Source organism: Rousettus aegyptiacus, unplaced genomic scaffold (genome assembly GCF_014176215.1).
Source record: "Rousettus aegyptiacus isolate mRouAeg1 unplaced genomic scaffold, mRouAeg1.p scaffold_m13_p_11, whole genome shotgun sequence".
NCBI classification, from domain to species: Eukaryota; Metazoa; Chordata; class Mammalia; order Chiroptera; family Pteropodidae; genus Rousettus; species Rousettus aegyptiacus.
Genome location: NW_023416286.1, coordinates 94,070,115 through 94,086,255, shown reverse-complemented (window position 1 = coordinate 94,086,255; position 16,141 = coordinate 94,070,115). Strand labels below are relative to the sequence as shown.

At 58.6% G+C, this 16,141-nt stretch overlaps 1 protein-coding gene across 2 annotated transcripts in view; it reads left to right on the top strand.

The window, feature by feature from the left end:
• Nucleotides 1-16,141, top strand: part of CSMD1 (CUB and Sushi multiple domains 1) — a 1,035,440-nt gene that overhangs the window by 975,215 nt on the left and 44,084 nt on the right. For both annotated transcript variants that reach the window (XM_036228983.1, XM_036228984.1), the window contains exons 47-51: nt 1,464-1,652; nt 3,774-3,920; nt 7,739-7,927; nt 12,920-13,105; nt 15,794-15,988. In XM_036228983.1, coding sequence (XP_036084876.1) covers nt 1,464-1,652; nt 3,774-3,920; nt 7,739-7,927; nt 12,920-13,105; nt 15,794-15,988 — 906 coding nt within the window. The remainder of the gene's footprint in view (nt 1-1,463; nt 1,653-3,773; nt 3,921-7,738; nt 7,928-12,919; nt 13,106-15,793; nt 15,989-16,141) is intronic.

Genomic DNA, 16,141 nt, shown 5'->3' with positions numbered 1-16,141 from the left:
GCGCTGCTGCCCGATCCCGGCCCGCTGGGCCCTCCGCTCCTGGCCCGCGCTGCCCTCGCCCGCCCCGAAGCTCCTCGGACCTCGTCTGGCAAGACCGTTTATGGAGCTAAACCTCCCTGAGCCACCAGAGGTCAGCGAGTGGTCTTCCCGGTGGCCAGTCCTGTCCTGTGTGACCTGGGGCCCCTGCCCATCACCTCGTCAGCATAATCTCAGGCATGACCCAAACGGGCTCTGTGGGGGTGACGGGGCCTCCAGTCCTGACGCCCCCTCCAAGGGCCACAGGAGGCTGGGGCTGGGCGCCCGGGACGAAGGCCGGGTCCCTTTCACAGAGGGACGTCACCAAGGCGACTCTCCTCTGGTTAAGGAAGGCAGGCTTTGCGACCTTGAGGGGCAGCGGGAGGAGGGGCAGGCGGAGGCCGGCCACAGGGGGTGCCCGCGGCCCCCTCAGGTGTGTAGGGGGCGTGGCCGCACGTGGGCCGGGGGCCGGCCCGGGCCACATCTTAAAAGGCCTTTGGCGTCAGAAGGCTTCATGCTGCAGATGACGGGGATCCGTCGACTGTGTCCGGAAAGCTCTGTTCTGCACGAACACCGAAGGCGGCCGGTGGCCGGGGCCGGAGGCCTCGCGGAGCAGGCAGACCGGGGCTTCTGGCGCCGAGCCGGCCGCCGGCGCCTCACGAAACAAGGAGTTCTGGAAAAAGTAAAAACGTCCCGCGCCGTGAGGCAAACGGCACCGGTGACTTCACGTGCGGTTTCACTGTGTCTTCTGTAAGACACAGACGCGGCATTTGTGAAACGGAAGGGGTGAGAGCGGCCGGCCCGAGACCCCGGCCTGACCGGTGGCCACCGCCCTGCGCCCAGGCCCCCGGACGTGCGGGGGGCCCTGCCTGCAGGTGGCACGGGGCCCCCGGGTCGCCCGACGACCAGGGCCGCAGGGATCCCGTCCCAGCCCGAGATGGGGGCTCGGTCTCTCGTGCGCGATGCCCGTGGTGAGCGCGCCGTGCCGGCCTCTGGTCACACGCAGGGCTTCTTCTCGATTCCGCGGTTTCCTCGGATTCGGCTGCCCTGGGGTCGGGTCAGCGACTCAGTCTCCTTGACCCTGGAGCTGTGGAGCCCGAGTGTCTGTCTGGGTCGGTCTGTCTGTCATGTGTCATGTGTCTGCCCACCTGCCCGCCCGTCATGCCCCCGCCTGCCGTCCCCGTCCCCTGTCTGTCTGTCTGTGCCGCCTGTCCATGATGCCGTCTGTCCGGTCGCCCTACACGCCGCACACGCACCACGCATTATGCGCCCGACGTGCCTTTCGAAGCGCGGGGCGTGATCAGACGCCGCCCGGCGCCGGCCCCGCCGCGTTCGCGCCCGTGCGCAGCTCCGTCGCAGCCCGGGAGGCGCCCGCGTCCCCCTCCCGCCGGCCGGCCCCCGCGGGCGCGGCTCGTTGAGGACAGCTGTCCTGACGCTCCTCCCCGCAGCGCAGTGCCCGGCGAACGAGGTCCGCACCGAGTCCTCGGGGGTGATCCTCAGCCCCGGCTTCCCCGGTAACTACTTCAACTCGCAGACGTGCTCCTGGAGCCTGCGCGTGGACCCGGGCCACAGCATCACCGTCTTCGTGGACACGTTCCAGAGCGAGAAGCAGTTCGACACGCTCGAGGTGTTTGACGGTGAGTGTCTCCGACCCCGCCACCTGGGCGCCCCGAGGCAGCGTAGGGCGCCCCCCGCCCCCCGTCTAAGGTCTGAGGGTTCTGGGACATGCGCCTCGACTGTATTTTGGGGCATGTGTGTGGGTATGTGGACGTGTGTGGGTGTGTGCACACGTGTGTGCATGTGTGCTTGTGTGCATGTGTGTGCATGTGTGTTGGCATATGTGTGTGTGTACGCATGCGTGCGTGTGCGCGTGTGTGGGCGCGTGTGGGTGTCTGCACACGTGTGTGTGCGTGTGTGCGTGCGTGTGGGTGCGTGTACGCGTGTGTGCGCGTGTGTGGGCGCGTGTGCCGGGCACGAGAGGCGGCGTTCCCGCTGACTCCTCCTCGCGCTGACGGAGCAGACGCTGCCTCCTCGCCCCTAACGTGCGGCTTCGCGGTCGTTTCCCGCGACCACTGCGACAAACGGCCACTTCAGCCGGAAATGAAACCAAGTTCGTTCTCGCAGTTCTGCCATGAGACGTTCGGGGTCAAGGCCTCTCTCCTTGGCGAGCGGACGGCCGTGTGCCCACACGCTCGTCCCTCAGTGCCGGTGTGCGTCCCCCCCCCACTTCTGCAAGGACACCAGTCACGCTGCGTTAGATGCCACTCCGATGACCTCCTTCGGCCTGAGCTCTCTCAGACGCAGTCATGCCCCGAGCTCCCGAAGGTCGGGACGCGTCAGGTCGGCCGGTGGGCAGGAGACCACGCAGCCCAGGCCCGAGAACGGCTCTGACTGGTGCGGCCTCTCGGTCTCTTCGCACGAGTGAAAAGTGTACGCACGGTTCTCACAGACAGGTGTCGCTTAAGCTGACAGAATTCGTGTCACACGTGGCGGTGAGGGCCACGTCCTCCCGTGGGGACGTGTGTCCCTGGAGTGAGGGGTGTGACGTAGACGAACCACGCAGGCTTCAGAGCCTGCCGGGGCACTGAGGTGCCCGGCGGTCACGTCGCAGACGAGACCCCGGCTCTGACAGCAGCTCCACGCTCAACAGAGCAATTAAAGCAACGGACGACGTCGGGTCACGACGACGAGAGGCATGCGGACTGGGTGCCCCGTTTGCTTTTATTAACCGCATGTTATGCGTTCGTTTCGTTTTTTATTTTTTTTTAATTTCACGTGTGCAGAAAGGTAAAAACAAACACATAGATATGGATTCATTCCTCGATGTCATAAATTTTAGGATTTTATTAAATTTATCTTAGTCTCTTTGTTTTGTCTACTAGTTTTCTAAGAAGCAAGCAGTACGGGTAAATTTAGGGGCGCCCCCACATCCGATGCCCCTTGTCCCTCTCCGAGAGGAAATCGGGCTGTGAGCTGGGAGTGAGTTAGGGGTGGCATGCCTATGTCTGTTTTTATGATTTTCTCTCTCTCTCTGTACAAAAGACACACACACTCATGCACGCAGTTTACATATTGCAGACTTTTGAATTTTTACATAATGGCTATCATACTATATTTCTCTGCAAACAGATTTCTTCAGTTTTCAGCATGTGATTTTAACAGTTGCCTACGCTGGGACACGTTCGCCTCATTTATGAATTTTACACGCTGTACAGAATTCCTTTTCCTGGTCCTCTCAGTTCCTTTTTAAAACTCCAGACTGCGAGTTACGATCCAAATTTCGCCATAAAGAAACAAGGCTGGAGGACACACTTTGCTATATAAATAACACTTTTGTGCATGCGCTAGCATTTACAGAAATAGAATCAAATCTCTAGTTTTACAGCTATTACCAGTTATTCTCCAGAGTGATTTTACTCGTGTGTCTGTCTGTCCACCGGTGGTCTCCGTTACTCCACGCCCACGCGGCGGCGTAGGCTCTCAGGGTCGTAAAAATTACTGTCACGCGTTTAAATTACGGCCGTCTGGTAGGTAAGCTTCGTCTGATCTAGGCAGCACGCTGTTAATAGCGTGTGCACCTGAAATTATTCTGGTTGCTCATCAGTTCAGTTTTGTGAGGACACACGTTGGTCGCCGTGTGCGTTCGGAATTTTCTTGTCCACACCGGGGATAAAGAGCCGCCGGTCAGGTAGCAGCCGAAGGCAGCCCGCGGCGCGCGGGGCTCGCTCACGCCGGCCTCTGTCTTCCTGTCCCGGCAGGTCCGTCTGGCCAGAGCCCCCTCCTGGCCGTCCTGAGCGGGAACCACTCGGAACCCTCCAACTTCACCAGCACGAGCAACCGGCTGTTCCTGCGCTGGTCCACCGACCACGCCACCAGCAAGAAGGGCTTCCAGATCCGCTACACAGGTGGGTGCCCGGCCGCGCGTCCGCGGAGAAGCCCCTTTGACACCGCTGATCGGGCCGCACTCAGTCAGACGGTGGACGGAGGCTGCCGTGTCAGCCTGGTTCTTAAGGACGAATGGTTCACTTTGTCAGAAATAACATGATGAGGACTTACTCTGAGTGCTAGCTCTAAACGAGCTAAGGGAACATATACTGTTTGTTGATGACTAGTTTAAAAATTGATTGCGCAAATCATCAAACTTCGAATTGCATATCATGGAAAGCCACGACATTTCCCAAAAGATAAAACTATGTGAAAATTAATTGTAAAACACGTCTAAATGCTACGGGAACAAACAGGAGCGAGCCTCATCACACTACTAATCCTGTAAGTGACGACCGCCGCTTACTGTTGAAAGCGTGTTCCCACCGACCTCTGTGCCTCCGTGTCCACAGCCGTCCTGACGTGACGCGTGTTAGGTGCTGTGTGGGCTTGTGTTCCCTGCCCCACACCTCATGTTTCTCCTGCCCTACGGAAGCGGCACACAGACAGTCGCAATCCCCGATGGAATTTATTCACGAAGGAGAAAGTCCAAATTTCTCAGCATCCCCCTCGGCAGCATCCGAAGGTCACGGCGAGACGCATTCCCTCGGGGGGCGCCCGCCGCGCTCGTCCGGCCAGCGCGTCACCCCAGGGGACTGCTTATCCCCACGTCGGTGCTTTACATCTGTCATCGGCGACGAGGAGCGTTCTGAGGGAGACACAGAGAAAAGTCACAGTGGTTTAAGAGTGAGATTTCAGCTCTCTTCGGCGGCAGACGTCACGAAAAACGGCGAAAAGTGTCGAGGTTTTGGAAAGGCTCGGATTTGAGGACGATGGGCAGGGAGTTCACATTCCTTCTCTGTAACGTTGACTGAAACGGACCCAGACCTTTCGCTCTTTGCTCAAAGCAGCATTTCAAAAAGCTTCTGAACAAAGAGCATACGGTCGAAATTTGCTTTTATTAGGAGTTATGAGGAGTACGGGGGCAGCGAACAGATTCGAGTTCCTCAAATTCCTTGTTCTGGAAGGTGATCGGCCCTCTCGAACCGTCCGGGCCTCTTCGCAGTGTGCGGAGGCGGCCAGAGCAGAGGAACCGCAGCGGACAGAACCGTCTCGTGTCATCCGTGCCAAATTACTCAGTGGCCTGGAGGGGCGATTATGCCTTGAATTCTGCCGTTCAGAGGACATTTTCATTCATTGTAAAATAAGATTGTATGGTAAACTGTGTCGGGAGAGTAGGAAAACATAAAATTCCAGAAAAGACGGCAAATTCTCACGTTCTGTAAGTGGAGATTCCTATCTCTGAACACGTAGACGTGTTTTATGACTAATGTCCAGTCCCTGTTTGGCGATCCAGTGACCGCTGGGAGTTGTCGCCAGCGTGGTCAGAGTAGCCGAGCGCAGGTGTTCCGGTGTGCACACGTGGGCAGCAGGGGGTGCCCCTCCCCGCGAGGCCAGGCGTGTGCACGTGGGTGACGGAGTGCCCCCCCTTGCGAGGCCAGGCGTGCGCACGTGGGTGATGGAGTGCCCCTCCCCGCGAGGCCAGGCGCGTGCACGTGGGTGACGGAGTGCCCCCCATGAGGTCAGGCGTGTGCACGTGGGTGGAGTGCCCCCCCCACCCCGCGAGGCCAGGCGTGCGCACGTGGGTGACGGAGTGCCCCCCCCATGAGGCCAGGCGTGTGCACGTGGGTGACGGAGTGCCTCCCCCCCACCGCGAGGCCACGGGCGGCCCGCGGAGCCTCAGCTTCCTCTCACCTGGGGATGTGGGCTCCCGGGACGTCAGAGCAATACATTTGATCAACGCGGCTGAAGAAGGAAAGCAAAGAGGACCCAGCCGTGGTGACAGTGCCCCCTGGCTAGTGGCGGAGCTGCAGGTGGCCGGCTCCCCCGGTCTCCGCCGTCGCAGACACCGACCTCCTGTCCCCGTCCGGCACCCTTGCTCGCCAGCAGAGTTTCAGGTCGGGCCTGGCCTTCGCGACTCAGCAGGCCGGGGGGCATCGGGCCGGCCCCCGCGTCCCCATCTCCCCGTTCCCCGCAGGGCTGCGTGTCACCCTCGGAGCCCCCCGCAGGCCCTGCCCTAGGTGGGTTAGCACGGAGCAGGTGTCCCGAGACCCTGGTGACAGAAGGAACATCGTTCCCGGACGCCATGGGGTTAGACGGCCATCCTCCAGGTCACGTTCCTCACAGACTGGAGTGTGACGGGAACCAGAGGTGACGGCAGAACCACGTCGTCCCGCCCGCCCGCCCCGGGTTAGTTCCCTTCAGTTGTTCAGTTTAGTTTAGTTTAATTTAGTTGTTTAGTTTCATTTAGTTTCGTTTGGTTTAGTTGTGTTGTTTAGTTCAGTTGTTTAGTTGTTTAGTTTAGCTGTTTAGTTTAGTTTAGTTGTTTAGTTTAGTTTTACTAATTCAGTGATTCTGGGTGGTTGGTACCCAGTGTGACCAGTTAGACTTGTACTTTTCCTAAACTGAGTATTCTGGTTCTTTCGAAACTTACAAAATTTACTCTGGAGCAGCTGGACGCAGAAACGGCACGGCCAACGGGCGGTTAACGGAGAGCTGCTTGTAGCAGTGAGTGGTTCTGACTTAATGGCCGCAGCCCGGCTCCTAATGACATGCCACGTGACAGGACGCCAGCTGAGGCCACCCGCGGACGCCTCGCGGGGGACAAGGCGGCCGGCCGTGGCCGGGTTCGTGGGCTGGTTTCTGAGCAGCGCCCCGACGGGAGACCTGCGGCCAGCGCCTTCTGCGCTGGCTCCTGAGGACAGGTGCGGCGCTGAGCGTGCGGGGTGCGTGTGCCCCGCACATGGGTCCTGGGGACCACGACCTCCTCCATGTCACTGTGTCAGCTCGAGTTTTAGTGTTGAGAATCGTCTTGTTTCAAACACGTAGCCCAGAGCAGAGCCTCTGCGCTCTGCATCCCGGAGAGGAGGCGGCTCCTGTCCGCGGGCGGCCAGCCCCCCACGAACCCGGTGCCTCGGCGAGTTTCCTCACGGCCGGACTCGGCCGGGGGACTCTGCCTTCTCGTTGCTTAACGGCTGCAGGCGACGCAGCTGAAAACAAGGCCCTGGGCCCTCAGCTCTAGAGTTTGGGATGTTTCCTTAAACGCCATTGTTTTCAGAGAAGCTTAAGGTTCACAGCAAAAGCGAGAGAAAGATACGGAGCGTCCCCAGACGTGAGTCCATTCTGCTGTCACGCAGAGAGGTCTCAGCGCCCGACACGCCCGTGCTCCCCGGCCACCCCCGCCCAGCCCCGGACGCCCGGCGGTCCGCTTCCTGCCGCCGCCGTCTCGCCCTCCCAGGATCCCGCAGCACGGCGCCGTCCCGCGGGGCCGCGGTCCTCAGCGCTGCGTTTGGGGCGCTCCGTGCCCTCCCGCGCTGCGTAGCCGTCCACGCGTTGTCTAGATGCCAAACGTGCGGATGGGCCGCGGTCTGTTCACCACTCGCCCGCCGAAGGACGGCCGCGCGGCCACGATGCGTGGGGCCGCGGTGAGCATCGCGCGCGGACGTCCGTGTGCGATTCCTTCTGGCGAATTCCGCGATTAGTGGCTCCCATGGCAGGAATGGGCTGAGCTCCGCGAGGCTCCGCCGCGCGGTCCTGCGGCGTGGCTGGGCCACGTGCGCCCCGCGAGCCGAGTGACCGGCGCCCTGGTGCCGCGGCGAGCTGCTCAGCGCAGCCCTGTGCCTCGCCGCCGGCTCCGGGGCTCAGACGGCGCAGGCGTCCGGTGGCGGCGCTGCCCGGAGCACAGCGCGGCCGCCGTCTGTCCCCCGCCGCCACTGATGCGCCCGTGTTGTGCCCGCAGCTCCTTACTGCAGCCCGCCCCGCGCCCTGAGGAACGGCGGCGTCTTCAACCGGACGGCGGGCACGCTCGGCAGCAGGGCGCACTTCTTCTGCAAGCCGGGGTACCGCCTGGTGGGCGCCGGCAACGCCACCTGCAGGCGGAGCGCCGCCGGCACGTTCCAGTGGGACGCGCCCCCGCCGCTGTGCCAGGGTAAGCGCGCCGCCGCCCCAGACCCGAGGCGGCCTCCCGCTCCGGTCTGAGCCCCGCTCTGCGAGTCACCGGAGCAGTGGCCGGGGACCAGGTGAGGAGCGGGTGGGTGGGCGTGGGCGTCAGGAGTTCACGGTAAGCTTCCCGCCGGCCACGCAGACAAGTCCCACGTACACGACGCCGGGTGCGGCTTCCGCCTGGATTGGGGGGGGGGCAGGGGGCGGGGGGGCTGGGGGGGCGGGGGGGCTGGGGGGGGCGGGGCTGAGCAGACGCCGGGTGCTGGGCAGCGTCCTTCCGATGCTGACTCGTGTTTCGTTTCAAAGTAAAAATACAAATGTGTTCTCTCATCTATATCTGAGGTATGTCTTCTTGACAGTTGTATTAATTAAGAAGATCAATTGCTAAAAGTCATTTTAGGTTAGAAATTCACTCTTTGAGCATACGCTTATACTTCATTTTCTTGTGAACTTTTAAGTCTAGGGCTCATTAAAAGTTGATTTCAGTATTTCAGGCCTTTTTTGTCTATCATTTTATCTATCATATTCATAAAAATCAGATTTTTTAAATATGGCATTTTAACTTTTAATTGAAGGCTTTGAAATCGTTAAATTTTCAGTTTTGTCTCATTGAGATTTATATTCATAATGAACCGTAGTGGTCTTCGAAAGCTAATTATGATTTATAAATGGGACCTCACGTTGATTTCCCTTCTCCTCCTTTTTCATTAGATACTAGACTTTCTGGTGTTGCTCTAAGAGATAATAATAGATATTCATTACGCTTACCATGTGTGACTTTAACCACAAGGAGTTAAGCGGACATTTGACTTGCAATATTCATGTCCGAAACGCCAGAAAGTCTTTTTTAATATAAGATAAACAGAAAGATCCCATAAGAGTTTTTCATTAGGAATGATAATATTTTTTTCTTTAAAACAAAGGTATTTGTTCTTTCAAACAAACAAACAAAAAATGCTTCTCGTGTTCTTTAACTGTTCTGTCACTCTCTGTGACAGGAAATCTGTTGTTCATTGACTAGTCCCGTGGGCTCTGTGTCCTTGGCACTGGGGACAGAATCTCAGTGGCAAAAGGACCTGTGCCACAAGCGGGGGAGGGGCGGGGTGGCAGCAGGCTCCAGCTCCCGGACCCCGACCTGCGGAGGCGGCTGGAATGTCCCCGCAGACACCTTCTCGCGCTGAGGGGAGCCAGTGGGGAGGGCAGCCCGGCACACGGCTGTCCCTCCTCCTGCTCCGGGGCCTGATCTGAAGACGTTGCCCAAATGGAGGGACCGCGTCTCGAGGAAGGATGCCTGGACGGCGTTTCCTGACGACTCTCGGCCTCCTTCTCCTTCTCCCAGCAGAACCGTTTAACGCGGAGTTAAATGACCCAGAATAGAAACCGTGCGCGGAAAGCCAGTTCCTGCTCGCCGTGGCGGCGTGGCTGAGGGACGGGAGTGGGAAGGGTCAGCGCGTCCGCTCCCTGCGGCGAGCATGGCCCCCGGCGAAGGCACCGTGGGCGCGGGAGGTCAGAGCGCACGGCGTCCCTCAGAGAAGAGCGACCTCCGTGAGCGCGTTCTCCAGCCTCGGATGTTCCAGAAGCCTCTTCCTACAGCAGAGCCACGCCCTGCACTTCCTGTTAGCCGTGCGGTGAACGGGGAGGCCGCCTGATCTGTCCCTTCTTCACAACCCGTGAGCTGGACGGCCTCTAAAAATAATCCATTTTCGTTTACTTAAGCGTTTGAGACTGCGGCACAGAAAGCCAAGTGCCTCATTCGTAATCATGTGGCTGTTGGTCGAGAACCCACCTCGTCGGCCGCCCTCGGTGTCACACCGTTTGCTGCCAAAAGGGATTCCGCTCGCGATCCCGCCGCAGACGCCATGCCGGATCCGCGTCATGCTCGACATGCCTGAGTGCCCTGTTGGGGGGGGTGGTCCCTTCCGTCCTTACCTGATGTAGCCTTTTAATGATCATAACACACGAAATACTTTCATCATGCGTGAGGCTCTAATGATTAAAATTTTTTTTAAAAAGTAGGAAGGCTTTTTTTAACCAAATTATGTAAAATTCCACAATCATTTTTATCATTTTAAAAATAAAAGTACAGTAAATCTTTTAAAATAAATGGTAAAAATGATGTGAAGACCATTAAGAAAGGATCATAAAAATTTAAGTGGAAGATGCTCATTGACCACGTAGTGGCGGGTCCCCCCCAGCGATGCTGTCCCCTGCCTCCGGCCTGGTCGCAGGAGGCACCCCCCCCCCCCCCCCGTGAGTTCCCAGTGTGGTGTTTGCAGGTGCTGGGCTGGAAGAACAAAGCGGACGGAGCTGTTTTCTTTCCTCCAAGGGATTCACGGTGTCAAACTGGGGGAAACTGTGCGGTGACCGTGGTCGCGGGCGCCGTGGCCCACAGTGTGTAGTTATCCCCCGCGCTGAGCGCAGCTGATCAAACGACGTCCTTCAGGTGAACACGGAGCTGGACTCAGACGAATACCCCAAAATGCACGGTCAGAGAAAAACCGTCGAACGTCGTCATTTTGCCATGGAAAGAAGTAGAATGGACCTAGCGTGGCCGAGTCACTTGGAGTCAGGAGGCCACGGGGGAGGCGGGCTGGGGCACAGCCGAGCCCCAGGCATCCTGGACACATGGGGACATGGCCTCCTCCCCGTGGTCCCCCCTCCCCACATCTGCGTACCCGAGCGGACCACCCCGTCCTGCGAGCAGCCCCCCTACCCCCCGGGCACGGAGGACCGCGCTCTGGGTGCTGCCGACACAGCCCTCGGTTCTGCTGGGCACAGTCTGAGCCGCAGCCGGGGTCTGCGTCCCGCGGATGCCTAGACAGATGCTCCGCCCCCCGCCACGGGCCACACTGTCCCCTGGCTGACAATTTCCAAAAGTGCTTGTAGGTGAAATGTGACAGCAAATAAGTAGGCACTGTGATTATCGTAGATTTACTGTTGTTTTTCTTCCGTGCCGAAATACAAATTCTAAGAGAAAATTATTTCCTCTTTTGTCATTGGTATCTTTATGATTTTATTTCACAGTTGTAGATGTGTTATATATTGAAAATTGTTTTGTTTTTAGAGAATTGAGACTTATTTCAAGTTTTTTTAAAAACTGCTATTTTTTCCAAAGAGAGTTACTATGTAAAGGTGAATTATCACTATCTAGTGACCCTGAATTATGGACCCTTCATAATCATGTCTATAAAGATAACGATTGGGTTGGAACGTCGTAAGGAAAAGCATTCTGCGACCTCAGCTAAACGCAGCCAACACCGCGGAAGTCTCTCGTGCTTTTTGTTCTCCAAGGAACCCCACTGCGCGACATGTAAAACGGGGGGATGCGAATTGCTGTGCAACACGTTTCTAAGGGAAAAGGTACAAGTTTTTACCTCTGAAGCGTACAGCCTTCAAACACACCAAAATGCTCCTTCACCTGCGATGCTGCTAAGTCCCACTAAACCCACCTAAGTTAAAAATACTGGGAGTCAAAAATGCATCTGATGCACCTGACCTACCGAACGCAGCTCCGCCCAGCCAACCCGACACATGCTCGGAGCCCTTACCTGAGCCCACGGCCGGCACAATTGTCTCACGTGAGCCCGTTTTCTAATAAAATGTTGAATATCTCAAGTAGTTTATTACGTGCATCGCGTTCATACCATCTTGGAGTAAAAAAAAATAGCGCGCGTGGAGCATCGTAAGGCAGAGACTGTCCCACACACGGAAGGGGGCAGGGCTGGGCGGCCAGTGCCTGCCACGCGGCTCCGCGTCCACCCCGGCGTGGGTGTCGCCTGGTTGCAGACGCACCTTTCAGAGAGGGCGAACGGACAGAGCCCCGTCGGGAACACCGGCGCGCTTCGGCCGCTGACAGGTGTCTAAGGAGACGTACTGAAATTATTTAGGAGCAGGGACAACAGGCCGTGGTGACAACGCGTAAAGAAGGGTTAGGACGAGGGAGAGATCTGGAAAGACAGCTTCTTGGTTTCCATTGCTGGCTCTGGTATGGTCCTACTCCCTGAAACGGGGACCGTGTGAGGACAGCGGGGTTAACGGGATCGGTTTCGACGCACTGGCCTCCGGGAGCCTGGGGACCGCCGTGTCCAGTGGTCTGAGTATTTGACGTCGGCAGGAAGGCGGCCACAGCACAAATGAGTCCAGGAGACGGAGCAAAGCCTTGTTTGACGAGCTCGCCTGAGCTGGGTACGGAGCTGGGAATGGAGAGTCCACTCTGCCCCGTTCTCTGTTTTGTTCTGTAACTTATAGTTGTTCAACTTGAGAATGTATTTTTGTCTCATGCTAGATAAGTCTGGATCAGAACCAGTCAATTTAAGAAGGAAGTGTTTATACTGAATTCTCACCCCATTCACGTTTTAAAAACTTTCTTCTGCGTTCATAGTGCGTTCTCGCCTGGCCCGTCTCGTGAAAGGTCACGTGCCTGGCCCTCGGAGCACAGCCTTCTGACCTAGGTGCCTGCCCACAATGCCTCCTGCGCCTTAGTCCCTCGGGCCCTGTTCTCTGAGAGACACTGTTTGCAGTCATAGATGCCACGATCTGAGATGCGTTGATGATCTCAGTTATTTGCCATTTAATAGGCCTCCCTGGTGCTTTAAGGAAAATGAGTCACTGGGGGTGGGTGTGTTCAATGGCGAGGAGTCGGCATTGTGATTACTTCTGTGACATAAAGATAGTCTCCTTCTGCAACGTTAAACGAAGTAGAATGTGTTACACTGTATTCTTTTGTCCACGACCATGTGACACCATCAGACCTACCTTCTGGAATAACAGCCGTAAAGATTTTTTATTCTGAACAGTTTCCCATTGTTTCTCCATTCTCTCTTGCGATCTTTAAAACTTCAAAAATGTGTGTATCTATGCAACATATTCGAAATAGAAGTAGCTAACAGCTTTTACACGCATTCGAGCTGAAAAGTAGAAAACGCGAGGACATTTCATGAACTGGGGGCAGCCTAACCGAGCGCCTCTCACCTTTCAGCCGTGTCCTGTGGCATCCCAGAGGCCCCGGGGAACGGCTCCTTCTCGGGGACGGAGTTCACGTTGGACAGTAAAGTGACGTACGAATGCAACGAGGGCTTTAAGCTTGAGGCCGCTCAGCAAGCCACAGCCGTGTGCCAGCCAGACGGCGCGTGGAGTAACGGCGGGAGGCCGCCCGCCTGCAAACGTGAGTGTCCGAGGGCCTGCGCCCTTTGCCGCAGGGCTAAGTAGGGGCGGGGCTCGGGGTGAGAACGGGCCTGGGGCGTGGCCCCCCTTACCGTGTGAGGGTTTGGTCCCTGGCGTCCGATATTACGGCCCATCTACTCCGAATGAAATGCACCAGCCAGGGAAGGCAGCGCCCGGGAGGGGGCGGGTGGGATGGAGGCCCCGGCGCCCCGCGGCCGGGCGGCGGCGTGGTTTGCACAGCCGCCCGCACCGGCTGCCGCTTCCCCTTTGAGGACACGCGCTTGAGAGAGGGCCGGGAGGCAGCCTGCAGCGGCTCCGGGCAGAACATTCCAGCACGGCTCCCCCTGCCCCGCCCCCTCACGCTGATCCAAGCCCCCGAGGCGCAGGCCTTGTCCCCCACATGGAGCAGGCGGCCCTGAGGCCACGTGCGCGTCCAGGGCGCCTGCTCTCCGGAGAGTGGCTCACGTGACAGCGGGGTCCCCGGTGGCCTGGTTCCCTCTGGCCTCGGCGTGTCGCACGGCCCCCGGGGTTGGCCCTGCCCAGTGGGGGGGGGGGGAAGGGGAGGGGAGTCGGCGTCCTGTCCAGGGCGGGTCCCCGGGGGACCCTGAGCTGCAGGTGGGGGGGGGGCAGGCGGCTGGGCCACTTGTGACCCCAAACTGGAAGAAGCGGGCTGGGACGTCGCGGTCCCGCGTGTCTTCTCCGTCTTTCCCAAACGGCTAGAGCCCCGCACGGTCCCTGCTGTTGTCACATGTGGGGCGGGGCGGGCAGCGCGTGGCCTTGGGGAGCAGACGCAGGCGCCCGGACTGAGCCCTGTGGTGACACTGGGCTCCCGGCGCCTCGCTTAGTGTCACCGTCTCCAACAACCTCCGGACCTGGGCAGGAAGGGTCACTGCAGGCAGCAGCGTCTTACAGGGGACAGCCGCGGGGTCCCCTCCGGAGCTCTGGTCTTAGGAGATAATAACCACACCCATGGCTCAAAGGCCGAGAGAGCAGAGGTTCGCCTGCCAGGAGCGCACGCCGCACACGTGCACACCACACACTACACACGTACACACACTACATACACACATCGCACACTACACACATGCACACTACACACGCACACACCACACACTGCATATGTACACACACACCACACGCCACACGCGCACGCGCTCCGCGGCCGTGTTCACGCTGACCCGGGGTGGGCACGGTCCCCCGCCTGGCGTCCGGCCCCTGGAAACGGCCGCCTTCCGCGCGCTCAGGACGCCGCTGCCCCCGGCCCTCCTGTCGAGTTGGTTCCTCCGCCCTCGGGCGCGTTGAACGTGTTTAAACTTCTTAGACTTGAATATGTGAGCGTTCGCGGAAAATAGTTGTCTCTCCCGTAATTTTTAATTTCTTTGCTGTCGTTTTCATCTATTTTTTGACAAATAATTCTTCCATTTCCTGAGTCAGGCACCGTTAAGAAAACATACATATCTCAGCTGTTTTCTATGTGATGAGAGTACTGTTTTATCATAATTGTGAAATAGTGCAGGAAACTGGGATAACGAAATACACCGGTCCATGTTTGAGTTCAATTCAGTAAAATTATTCTCAGAGTAAGAGCCGAACCCCGCGGACGGGAACCCCACACGGTGCTCTGGGCTTCTCCCAGGAAGAACGGCCTGCTGGGCCCTGAGGACACTGCTTGCCTGGGAAGGAGCGGCCAGGTCCTCAGCAAGGCCCGTCCTTGTGAAGGGACTGCCGGGCGTTTCAAACAGTTATCCAGACATCCCGGCATGGGGCCACACGTGACCGAAATGTTAGCAAGTGGCGTGGTCGGCTGACTGTGATGACGTTAACACACGTCGCTTCATATTCAGAGAAGCGAAGCCCTGGTTCCTCACTTCGTGGAATTCATTTTGAAGATTCCTGTACTTGTCATAAAATGCATACACTCGTATGCGACATTTTGCATACGCTGTATTTCCAGCACGTTTTTATATGCTGAACGCCATTTCGCTTTGTGAGTATTTGGTCCTGGTTTGAGTGTCTGCTGGCTTCTCTTCCTCCCTGCAAAGCTCTCAGCCCTTATTGTCTTCCCACAAATCTCGGGTACACACCGCGCCTGCCTTGCATGCCCCGCAGTCGGCGAGCGCCACCCCCTGAGCAGCCCCTGGAGATTGGCCCCTCCTTGGCGTGCCGGTCGATCTTCTCCTTGGGGATGCGCTGTGCTTCTCACAGCGTCGACGTCCGTGCACTTGAGCCTGTGTGCTGCCTGCGAGTCCATGAACGCCGTCTGCTGCGCAGGCGGGCTCCACGGGGGAGGGGTGCGCGGGCGCCGAGTCTCTGAGAACTGGAGCCCGGGCTGGTTCTGATCGCCGGGGTACGACGCCCCGTTTCTCTGGGGCAGACGAATTTCATGAAAGGTATTTTTCTGCGCGTGCTGTTTACACAGTGGATCCGAAGGAACCGCGCAGCCTCGCGTAAGCGATCTGCCCCTCGCAGCGCAGTGTCTGTCACTCGCTGCAGGATCGCTGCGGCACGCGCATGAGCCCCAGGCTGCGTTTTACACGCGCGGCCTTGCCGCGTGACGACGTGGGGAGCAGAGGAGCCCCGGAATGCTGGGCGCGGCCCGGAGCGTGCGCGGCGGGGGCGGCGTCTCAGAAGCAGGCTTGGTCGGCTCCCTCGGGCCAGCACACCCACGTCACGTCTGTTTCTCTTCCAGCGGTGACCTGCCCTGGCATCGAAGCCCAGCTCTCGGAACACGTCACCTGGAGGCTGGTCTCCGGGTCCCCGGGCGAGTACGGAGCTCAGGTCCTGCTGAGCTGCAGCCCTGGGTATTACCTGGAGGGCGGACGGCTCGTGCAGTGCCAGGCGAACGGGGCGTGGAGCCTGGGAGAGGACAGGCCGCGGTGCCGAGGTGAGTCCAGGCGTGCTCCCCAGGAGTGTCGAGGCGTGCTCCCCAGGCGTGTCGAGGCGTGCTCCCCAGGCGTGTCGAGGCGTGCTCCCCAGGCGTGTCGAGGCGTGCTCCCCAGGCGTGTCCAGGCGTGCTCCCCAGGCGTGCTCCCCAGGC